General features: G+C 35.8%; 1 protein-coding gene across 1 annotated transcript in view; it reads left to right on the forward strand.

Moving 5' to 3' along the window:
• LOC132133828 (liprin-beta-2-like) overlaps nt 1-9,207 on the forward strand; it is a 41,993-nt gene extending 32,786 nt beyond the window's left edge. Inside the window, exons 14-27 of the mRNA XM_059546823.1 lie at nt 526-586; nt 816-851; nt 1,211-1,352; nt 3,009-3,144; nt 3,376-3,498; nt 3,578-3,722; nt 4,144-4,255; nt 4,716-4,804; nt 4,908-5,030; nt 5,133-5,258; nt 5,425-5,613; nt 6,627-6,809; nt 7,894-7,959; nt 8,970-9,207. Of these exons, the coding sequence (XP_059402806.1) occupies nt 526-586; nt 816-851; nt 1,211-1,352; nt 3,009-3,144; nt 3,376-3,498; nt 3,578-3,722; nt 4,144-4,255; nt 4,716-4,804; nt 4,908-5,030; nt 5,133-5,258; nt 5,425-5,613; nt 6,627-6,809; nt 7,894-7,959; nt 8,970-9,032 (1,594 nt within the window). The 3' untranslated portion in view covers nt 9,033-9,207. The remainder of the gene's footprint in view (nt 1-525; nt 587-815; nt 852-1,210; nt 1,353-3,008; nt 3,145-3,375; nt 3,499-3,577; nt 3,723-4,143; nt 4,256-4,715; nt 4,805-4,907; nt 5,031-5,132; nt 5,259-5,424; nt 5,614-6,626; nt 6,810-7,893; nt 7,960-8,969) is intronic.
• Nucleotides 9,208-12,090: the final 2,883 nt, after the last annotated feature.

Below are 12,090 nucleotides of genomic sequence, written 5' to 3' on the forward strand. Positions count from 1 at the left end.
GTAAAAAAAAAAATCACAATCAATTACTAGATACATTTAGCAGAAATAATCATTTTTGCAGTATATGTGCAAATAGAAAATAATTTTGCTAACTTTTTTTTGTACACTGTGAAAGAGAAAGAAAATTCAATTGAAAAATGTGTTAACGGTGCAAGAAATTTGTAAAAGTGTATGTTATTTTTTTCATATTTTCTTTTTCAATTTAATAATGGAGTTTTGTCTTGAGATTGCTTTATTTTATTTATTTTTGCAAAAATGTAATTTAAATTTGACAGGAACAATGTTATTGTCAGATTGCAAATTTAAAGTGAATAATTTTTTTTCGAATTTTGTTGCTTAATTTCCATTGGAAATCAAATAACATTACATCCATCTATTGTTTTTAACAATGAGAATATGCTTCCAGCTTACATTTGTTAGTCTGTGACGTAACCTGAACAAACAAGATGCACTTATGCAATTTCTGCAATAATGTAAGCAAAGCTTATAAATATGTAATATAATTGTTCATGGTTTTATTTTCAGGTCAATACCACGGATGCTGTCCACCAGCTTAGAAGAACTCCAAAGTGGAAGCTTACAGATGGTACAAAAACCAGAATCATTTTGTATAAATAAATATGACTTTTCTGCTTCTTGTGGCCAATTAACTCATATCATTAACAAAATGCTTTTTTTATGCTGAATGTCTAAACTAAATTCAGATCTCTTTAATGCTAGATTAACATAAACAATAGTGCTTTAATTCTGTATGTTTCAACTAACAGTGTGACTCTAAGTGTATGTTTGTGTGTTTTGACTGGTTTTTTCTTAAGCATGTAGTGGGCCAACCAGTAGAGGCTGTTTTAGAGGTACTATTAGCTAACATAAACCAATAAACTAAAGCTAACAAAACACCAGAACCACAACAATAGCCTTTGCTGTATGCACATGCCTTAGTTAACATAACGTATGCACGTTTATTTGTTTGCCTGGCTTATTTTAACAAAAATGCATATTCAGAAAATGCTTACAACTGACATTACAGTGTTTGTTCTTGTTGTTCGAAATTAAATTTATTTGTTCATTTATTCATGTTATATGTTTAATTAAATTCTAAAGCGGTTTGTAATTATGCAGTTTTATGGTTAATTTATTAATTTAATTAATAGCAATATGAAAAACTCAACATGAATATTTAATCCCCAAGATGAATTTATTTCTTCCATAGAACCGATATAAATCTGAAAATAACAAATATCAGACGCTTCCGGGCAAGTTTAGTCGTCCAGAGCAGAATGGAGTGAGACTGCAGCCGTCTTCCGCACTGCAACTGTCTCCTGATGAAAGTGAAGGCAGCGAATTCAACCTGAGTAAGCAATTGTCTCACAGCACCCACAGTTCTTTGTGATGAACTTATTTGTTAACATGGGCTGTTTCTGAAAACAAAATTTAAGTGAGCTTTTGAGAGAACCATGCATTTGGTGTGTACGATGTTGATTTCTTACCATAAATTTAAAGTAATAGTTCACCCAGAAACTCATTCTCACGGCACCCATTCACTGCAGAGGATCCATTGGTAAGCAAAGTGATGTAATCCTAATTTTCTCCAAATTTGATAAAGAAAAAAAAATTATAATAAATTATGATGAAGAAACAAACTTGGATCTTGTATGGACTAATAGTACATAGGATTGAATAGTACATTTTCAGCAAATTAACATTTTTGGGTGAACTTTTTCATTAAGTTAAATATTTAATATATAATCTAAAATATTAAAATACAAATAGAAAAATGACATTTGTGAATGTATTTTTTGTAGGCATAATAGACAGGATGTTTCTGTATACTGACTGCATTTTTAGCTTTCAGACACAGGCTAAATTTTTTATCATAACCTTTGACCTTATTAATACTGTATAACCTCAGCTGATGTGATTGTGCTTGTTTGCTCTTCCATTTTCTGAATACTTTTGTCCTCTAAGCTTTTTGACTATAGCAGCTTAAGCATCTTATTCAGCCTTTTTTAACACTGCAAGTGTCTTTGCATGATCTTCTGTTTATCTTTTCGTTACTCTTTCTCTCTGACTAATCAATCTCTTGGGCTGTGCAACTGTCTCCGCATGCGTTTCTCCTCTCTCACTCGATCCGAAGATCGCTGCCGAAGCGCCAGTGCTCCAGCTTTAGGTATTGTCGTCTCAATCTCACGTTTGCATGCGACCACAGAGCACACTCTTGCTGTGTCATATTGGATTTAACCTAAGCTCTCCTATCCTGATTCTTTAAAGCTGAAAGCATGGGGAATTTTTTTTCCCCTTTCTCTCTCAACTCAGAGATTAGACTTTGAGTTTATACTTGATGTGATGCAAATATAATGTACTTTATATGGTTAAAAGGAATAAGGGAAAATCCATTTGGGTTTCATATAGACTTCAGAAGTCTGGTGCTGAAAACTAGAAAAGTTTATGACCGTGTGCCCTGCTTCGGCTATTTAATTAATTGTTTTTTAATGATGAATAAATGAATAATTTATTTGATCGCTATTAAAATCATTTTAATTTCTATTTCTCTTAGTTTAAAAAGAAGCTTTTTTGAGATCTATAGAAGTAAAAATTCTAAACACCTCTGCAGCCTTGTGACATAAGTATTTGCTTTCTTTACCTCTGAAGTGAAGGGAAGAAGAAGTGACCCATACCTGAAATTAGTGCTCTGCATTTAACCCATCCAAGTGCACACACAAAGTAGTGAACACACACCCAGAGCAGTGGGTGTGTCATATTGCTGCAGCACCTGGGGAGCAGTTGGGGGTTCAATGCCTTGCTCAAGGGTCTCCCCTCAGTCGTGGTATCCCCCCCACTGACAATTCCTGCCGATCTGAGACTCGAACCCAACACCTTCGGATTTGAAGTCCAAGTTTCTAACCATTAGACCACTACTAAAGAAGGAATAATGCGTGTTCAGTCCAATAGTGAACCACTAAATATGCAGAAACACAAAACTGAACAAGTGGATTGCTTCCTGTTCACAGGAAAGGCAGAGAAGACGGATGATTCGACCTTGTCTGACCTTTCACCCATGTCGTCTGGACTAGAATCAGGTCAGCAGTCTCCTGTTTCACCACAGCACAAGAACCAGAAAGGCATTCGTAAAAAACTGTGGGGAAAGTAAGTATTTGAGGGTTTTTTAATTGGTTAAAGACAGCTTTCAAAAAAAGCGTTATGGTTTCGAATATGATGCGTTTTTAAGTGATATTGTGTGAAATATGGAAATCACAAGTTTGCATTTTACTCTTCAGGATTGGATTGTATCATGAAAAGTGGCTTATGATATTATTGGTTATATAACTCATTTTTGTGTGCCCTTATGGCCACACCTTTTTTTGCTCTGGTTCTTAGGATCAGGAGAACACAGTCAGGCAGTCTTCCTGCAGACAGATCTGATTCTGACTTCAGGCGAGGGGGTTTCAGGGCCACGGCCGGCCCTCGACTCGACTGCCTGAGCACCAATGCCTCAGCACGGTATCTCAGCACCTACTATGCAATATACATAAACGAGCACAGTTATTCATCTTTCTAATATTCTACATGTGTTCTGCAGTGACAGGAATATCCCCTTCTCAAAATGGTCATGTGATCAGGTGTGTGCATGGATGGAGGAGTTTGGTCTGGTTCAGTACGTGAATATGGCCAGACAGTGGGTCACCAGCGGTCAGACATTACTCTCCTCGCAGGACATTGAGAAGGTGAGCGATACTTCATACAAGATTTAAGCACAAGACTATGGGCTAAAAAAAATAACAAATTCAGACCTGTGGTTTACATCAACAATCTGATTTCCTCATTCAACACTGTGAAATGATTTGGCTATGCCTCTTCCTTCAGGTGGCAGTGGTGCCACTCAAATCCTGGTTTGGTTCTACCTGCCAGAGCGACTTTAACTTCTGTTCCGTGTCTGTAATGCTGCATGACTTACTAATGTGTTCTGCCATCAAATCAAATGAATGTTCAGCTTTGGTTTTTAGTGAATGTGTTTACATTTATGTGAGGATTATTTAATTGAACATTTCAAAATATTTCTTTTCAATTCTTGATATTGATAACTCCGTTACCACAGAAACAATATGCTGTCACAACCAGTTTGATTTCTGTTTTTTTCACATGTAGGAGCTGGGCATTAAACATCCTCTTCACAGGAAGAAGCTCCAGCTGGCTCTGCGCTCCTTCAGCACCAAAATCACAGAGAAATCCTCTGAACTGGACCACATCTGGGTCACGCGTATGTACCCATGACACCACTCTGAGACAAACGCTGACAATTTCTATCATTCTGCATGTGCATTACTGATAAATATTTTTTTCACAGTTTTGTTTGTGCACATATGGAGGACCAGTGCTGTAAAAATACAATGAATCGGTCCAAAATATTAATTAAAAAATAAAAATGTAAACAAATAAATGCAATTTAAATGTCCCAAAAATTCATTTGAAAAGATTTATGAAGGGCTTTTTATTAACTACATTTGAAAACAAATTAAACTTTTAAATTTGTATATTTGTCAATTTAAAAAGTTATATTTGCTTTGTTTTAGTTTTTTTTATAAGGAATTACTTCACTTTAAGTGACACTCCTAGTTCTCCACACATACATACACCTATATATATTTTAGATAATGTAAGTAAAAAGAAAAAAAAAAATTGTAGTTACACTATATAAAGAAACTGTTATTTCTACACAGGGTGGCTGGATGACATTGGTTTACCACAGTACAAAGACCAGTTTAGCGAAGGACGTGTGGACGGTAGAATGCTGCAGTACTTGACAGTGGTAAATATCTTTAACTTCCTATAGTGCCTTGCAATCAAGTTAGAGGACTGGAATTAACTAATATATCATGTGATCAGTATTGATAATTTGGTTTTATTTTCAGAATGATCTGCTGTTTCTGAAAGTCACCAGTCAGCTGCATCATCTTAGCATCAAGTGTGCTATCCACGTCCTACATGTTAACAAGTTCAACCCCAGCTGCCTCAAAAGAAGACCTGGAGATGAGGTGTGGATGAAATAAACAGAAACAAAGAGAGGGCAATCCAGCTCTATACTTCCAGGACTTATACTGCTCATTATTGATATGCTTCTTCATGTTGTTTGACAGAATAAGACATCGCCTTCTGAGGTTGTTCAGTGGTCCAATCACCGTGTGATGGAGTGGCTCAGATCAGCTGACCTGGCAGAATACGCTCCCAACCTGAGAGGCAGCGGAGTGCATGGAGGACTCATAGTGAGTAACTAGCATCTAACACGTTCTCCTGCAACTCCTAAATTAATTCTTATGGGCTCTTTTCACAACCAGGAAGCAGCCATCCAGACCACCCTAGCAAATGCATAGCAGCCCACTAAAAACTACTCAGAACACCATAGTAACTTCAGATCTTCCTTTTTCACAGATCTTGGAACCTCGTTTTAACTCGGACACACTTGCGATGCTCCTGAACATCCCCCCTCAGAAGACTCTGCTGAGGAGGCATCTGGCCACTAATTTCAACATGCTGGTGGGCTCTCAGGCTCAGCAGGAGAAACAAGAGTACCTGGAATCATCAGGATACACACAGCTAACAACCACTGCTAAAGTCCGGGTGAGAAAATCGCAGATTTGACTTTGATGGACATTTGCTGACCAAATATTTAGAAACGCCTTCATCCCTGCAACTGAATGAAGTCGGAAGCCCTGACATAAACAGACACATGCTTCAGCTGCCCGGTTCCTGTTTAATCTCAGCACATTTGGTTTAGATGCACATTTGCTGCATCAGCTGAGCACACTTACGAAGCACAATGAAGCTTTAGATAAAACATTTCTGTAATCATTTAGGTAGTTGAGCCATTAATTTTCCTAATAATAGAAAGAGTGTGTGTTTAAAATGCACTACTTCTGCAGATAAATTTTTTTTATTTCCAACAAACAGCATTAAAAATTCTCTTTATTTTTCTATTATTTTTTCAAAAAATTTGATTCTGGAGATTCATGATTTGGTCTTTTGTCACAATCCGATAAGGATAATTTGATAATTCGCAGGCAGTTTCTGATATCCAGCCCAATTCAGTTCATTCATTTTAATTAATTTACGTTAATAGTTAAATTAATGACATTGGTGGAATTTAATAATTAATTTAATTTGGTGACGAAAGAGTTTATTATTATTAATTTTAATGTGCTAGTATCAAACAATTATTTATTCTAATTATTTTAATATTTATTTTAATTAATTTTAATAATAATGAAAAAGTTCATTTAATTTGGTGGAAATATTCTGATTTTATAATTATTATTATTGTTATTATTATTGTTATTATTATTATTATTAATGCTTGTAGTAGTAGAAGTGATGATGATGATAATATGGTGTCAGATGTAAAAAATAAAAATTCTGTTGTCTTAAAAAATAAAAAAACACTAAAAACAAAATCGAACTAAAAGTGAATTTGGCTATTATAATATACAGTATGAAAAATAGTCATTTACGATTTTCAATTTCCTAAAGATTTAACAGTGTTAAATTCTAAGTGTTTTCAATATTAACTTTAAGTAAGCATTAGATGATGCATTAATCATGCTTTTGTGTTTTATTCTTCATTTGTTGTTCCTCAGCCACGTAAAATAGGTTTCTCCAGTTTTGGCCACCGTAAGAAGCGTGCTGAGGACTCCACTGACTACATCTGCCCTCTGGACGCTTCAAAAGCCCAGGCCCTGCTCAATGGGGCCAACCAACCCTACAGCGGCATCAGGGGCCTGAGCCCCATCTTTGACAGGGACCCACAGAGATGGGAGCAGGTGGGAGATCTACAGATCTGATGCTCTGCTAGCCATCACCGCTGAGCTTGCAGCCAATAACCCTTCCACCCATATCCCACAAAACCCATGTCAACCTCACAACCACACAGGTGCCATTTTATAACATCGCAACATCCTTCATTGACGGACACAAGACAGCAGTACGGACGCAGGAAGACCTGAATCCAAGGGTTAAGTAATGTAAATGAAATCATCTCACAAAGGCAGCAGGGTTTAACAGAACAGTTTTCTCAGAATAGTGCCATTTTTCCTGTGATGGACAGTTATTTGATCTTCTTTTGTGAATCGTAAAAAAAATAAATATTTTATATATATATATTATTAAAGTATTCCATTTTTGTAACCTGACATGTAGTTTGTGCTGTTTTAAAAGACAGTGTACAATTTTGTGCAATATTTGCATATTTTAGGGATTAATTTAATGGTATATTTATGGTGATTTAAAAAAAAAAAAAAGCATAGACTTCTATTAAATGTTCAGCAGCACATTTTAAATAATCATGAGGCTATTTTTATATCATAAAATGCACAAGTATTTTTATAGTTGAAGATGGTGTAACGATATAGAACCCAAAATATTGTGACAATCAATAAACTTCCTCAATCCCAGTGATGTTTTTTTTTTTTTTTTTTTTACACGCAGAAAAGCTACGTCCCAACCCCCCCACCCCATTGTCATTGTCCTTTGGGGGGGGGGGGGGGCTGGCTGTAAATGATTTAAAAAATAAATTCTTGCAACAAATGTTTAATAACAAACTCTGAAAAATGACATTGACATGCATGATTTGCAAACATTAAGCATTAACCTGCGTTCATCCATGCGTCTGGCCATCACCAAACACCCATTTTCACAATGTGGAGAAGTGCATGCTGGGAAAGGACTTTCATGCACTTGTGCAGGTACATTCCTCTCCCTTTACAATATCTGCACTTCATTATCACCCATTTCTTCTGCTAAAAATTCCTTCTATTAATACATTTTTTTTCCTAACTATGACCAAAAGATGAATATGAACGTACATTATTTACATCAATATATTTGACGGATATCTTGGTTTTTCAGATGTTGCACACTAAAGAATCAGGGATGCAGATCGAGGCCTTTTCAAGGGAAATTAACAACCTCACAGTAAGTAGAGAACTTACGGGTTTTTTTTTTTTGTTTGTTTTTTTATTCTACAGTGCCTAGAAAATTATATTTATATGCACCAATATAACAATAGCTTAAAAAAAGGTTTTGCTTTTGAAAACACCAGAATTGTTAAAGTCCCCGTGAAACGGAACTTCTCCAGTGTTGTGACGTATTTCCGAGAGAAACGGAATAATAAATGAGGAAAATAGTGGGCGTGGCTTATTTTCCAACTAGCACCTGATTGGATCTAGATAAGTAGGTGTTTAATTCAAAAAATGGAGGCAGATCTAAATGCAAGTTTACAATCGGTTGTTGAGGATTACTCGCCACCTGAATCACCGCAATTTAGTTTGCAGGAGGAGGTGGAAGATGAAGAACAGGAACACATGGAGGATCATTTCATCACGGGAATCAGACCTTACATGTTTGAGCCGTTACATGCGGAGAGTTCAAATGGTCACCTGGACGTGGCGGCTCAGGAGCAAGTTCACACTCGCGAGCATCTCGATGTGAATTTTAGGGAAAGGGAAAACTGTTCCGTGAGTTCCACAACCAAAAATGCACCTCCTCGCCATCTCTCCTTTCACGCGCTGTCAATGCTCGCAAACACACAGGCAGGACGTCTACTGTCAGTTGGAGGGGCGTGGTTACAGATTAAGCAGACACCAAATTCCTCAAGCCTACGTCATCAGTGAAGGTCCTCCAATGCAGAGGGGAGGGGCATTTTCAGATTTTGATTAAAGATTATGAAGCCAAAAGTTTTTTTTGTGTGGATTGACTCGCATGTATGAATTGTTCAGCACAAAACGATCAATTTAGGCGAACAAAGTAAATAGTCAATTTTGATTTCATGTGGACTTTAAAAAGGTCCATGATACACAATGGCCAAAACAAATTTTTTTTTTTAAGCAACATGATCAAACAAATCAGGTTGAACTGCTTAACTAGGTTTAACTTATGCAGAGCTTCACACCAATCCTGACACCCTCACTTCCTTTCACTTACAGTACTTACTCAGCCAAGACGAGTTGCTGAGAGGAATGAGACGCAGCCAGACTGCCATAGTGTGATCGGTCTGGGTCACATTAACTCCACCGTCCTGCTGAGAGTGTACCTCAACCTAACCCACCTCACCCTCAAAGCTTCAGGACCTGAACTGTGTAACACAATCCTACATAATTCAGCTCAAGAACACAGCTCTGCTATTTTTGTTATTGTGTTACTAATTATTTTGGAGGCGTTATGAGGTTATGATGTACTCAGTGTTGGGGAGTAACTAGTTACATGTAACGGCATTACGTAATTTAATTACAAAATTATTGTAACTGTAATTAGTTACAGTTACTAAGAAAAAAATAGTAATTAAATTACAGTTACTTATGAAATTTTTAACGATTACAAAGGGGATTACATTCGAATATTTACACACATCCACATACAGATTTAACTGATATCTTTCCCAAATTGCACTGACTACTTTGAGACATACCGCCCTGATAATTTCCGGGATGCGGAAATACAGTCTGGTTCGTAGAATCCAGTCATAAAAACGAAATGCCTAACGCGGACGGAATATGCCACATTTTGGATGACTAAATCAAAAGTAGGTCAGTAACAAAACATGGCATGGACTAGTGTCTGTGAATATTAAGCCCCACAAATGCAATATATGACTTGCACATTCTGAGTGTTGGAAATCAGGCGCGGACTGGACACCGGGAGAACCGGGACAATTCCCGGTGGCCTGGCAGCCGATTTGGCCTGCTATTTAATATCATTATTGTATAATTGCCTGCCGAATGTACTAAAGCGATCATTTGTGAATCCGCCATTTGATAATTAAATCTTTAATAAGTCATGAAGTGTTAGTCATGACTCGCGCGCTCTCCGCCCCTCCGCCAAACGGTTTGGATCAGAGTAATCAATGAATGAATGAATGAATGAGAGAGAGAGAGAGAGAGAGAGAGAGGACTGCTGGAGCAGAGAAGCAGAACTCCTGTTCAGGGTTTCAGGTCAGTTTCATCTGTAAAGATGCTTTTTTGTCTTTGTTTTTTTTATCAAGCAGCAGCACGTTGCTCATCAGTCATCACTCAAAATACTATATAAAGGACATCATTATTATCAGTTGTAATGTTACAGTAGTAATTTAGCTGAAAAAAAAATCCGATTTTTTTTTAATAGGTTTAGGGGGAGCTATGACAGACAACACAACAACCCTTACGAAAATTAACATTTTAATATTTAACTATAAATCCAGAGAAAATGGTTACTATTGTTTAACTGTGGTAACCAAAAATGTTAAATTATTTTACAAATGTATTTATTTAAAAATACAAATCCATTTGCAAAAAAAAAAAAAAAAAAAAAATTTTTACTTTTATATAGGCTAATAAAAGCATGTTTAACTTTTGTAAGGGAAAAACATGACTCGTGTACAGTATTAGGATTTTTCTATAAAGATATTGTAGTATTGTGAGTATTGTTTGTATAGTTTAGTTTTGTTCAATCTTGAGTATTAAAGTCATAAGAGAGATGGATAACCGGGCAAAATAAAGAGACTGAAGAGAAAAATGGAAGTGAAGGTGCAGTTCAGTCCAAATTAAAGATTTAAACCTTTTTTTTTATGTCAGGTCCAAACAAAAAATAGTTTTGTCCATGGACTGGTTTGTATGAGTTTGAATTTTCCAGTCTGAATTTTTTTCCCAGTCCGCCCCTCCTGTAAAGACATGGTTTCATTTACTACACATAAGCCTACTGAAGCTCGCAGTGTTTTCAACCTCTGCCGCCTCAATATTCCTCATAATTCCTAAAACTGCTCTGTGTCACTTCATGTGCATTTTACTTATTTTGGGAAAACTATCATCATATACAAAGAGACAGCAGTTTAAAAAAAACACCAATATTTCAGGAGTTTATTACACAGAATACGTCACATGCTTAATAAATAAAAGCATATACATCAACTTAAATACAGTTATCTAATATTCTTTAATTTTCACAAATTTATAAAAGTAATCAAAAAGTACTCAAAAGTAATTTGTTACATTACTTTAATAAAGTAATTGAAAAAGTTACACTACCATTACAGTTTAAACAAGGTAACTTGTAATCTGTAACCTATTACATTTCCAAAGTAACCTTCCCAACACTGGATGTACTGTATGACAATCAGATCTGAGTTAAAGAGCAAACAAAAAAATGATTGTGTAATATGCAGACAGCACTTTTCCCAAAGCCTTTCTGTCAATAGATAAAATCATCTACCTCAACCATTGTGTTTTTCTTAAAATATTGTATTCGTATAGCCAGTTGAACTGCATGCTAACTGCATTGCTTGCTATACCTCGGTTAAATCCATCCCAAGAGTTAAAAGGGGTTTGTTGTAGTAGGGGGCTTTAAGCTGTGTATGACGACTTGTCCAGTGTCCAATGTGTCCCATAATCCAACCGACAAACACGGTGACAAACTTTAGGAGGTCCTTATTCATATATGTTGAGCTTTAAATGAGCATACTTATCTTAACAGGACTCCAAAGAAGAGAAGAAAAATCAGACCACAGGTTCACGGTCAACCAATACCAAAGAAAGAATAATATTGGCGAGTTATTTTACCTTGCAACATTTTACATGTCGGTGTCCATTGACAGCTATTTTATTTGTGGCAAACTGTCATGTTAGAGATGTCAGCTATTTTATTTTAAACAATATTAATAATTATTTTCTTTGAACGAAGTCTTATTTTAATACGGTTACAATATTGGGAATATTAGTTTTTACTCCAGTTTTCAGTGTCACATGATCCTTCAGAATTCATTCTAACATATTGGTTTGCAGTTCAGTTATTGTCCACTAACATTGGTGCTCAATTATTAATAATGGTGATTATTATTATTAAGGTAAAAACAGTTAGCTATTTTGGGGGAAAACATGGTAAAACATTTTTGTCAGGATTCTTTGATTAATAGAAACTATTTATTTAAATGTCTATCTCTTTTGATTCATTTATGCATCCTTGTTGAATAAAGCATTAATGTCTTCTCTCGCTTGTTTTGTATTTATTGACAGTGTAAAACTATTCAGTTTAAAACATTCAAACATTACAAAGTCTCTTTAAATCATTTGCATCCTT

This window comes from Carassius carassius, chromosome 50 (assembly GCF_963082965.1).
Source record: "Carassius carassius chromosome 50, fCarCar2.1, whole genome shotgun sequence".
Classification (NCBI taxonomy): Eukaryota; Metazoa; Chordata; class Actinopteri; order Cypriniformes; family Cyprinidae; genus Carassius; species Carassius carassius.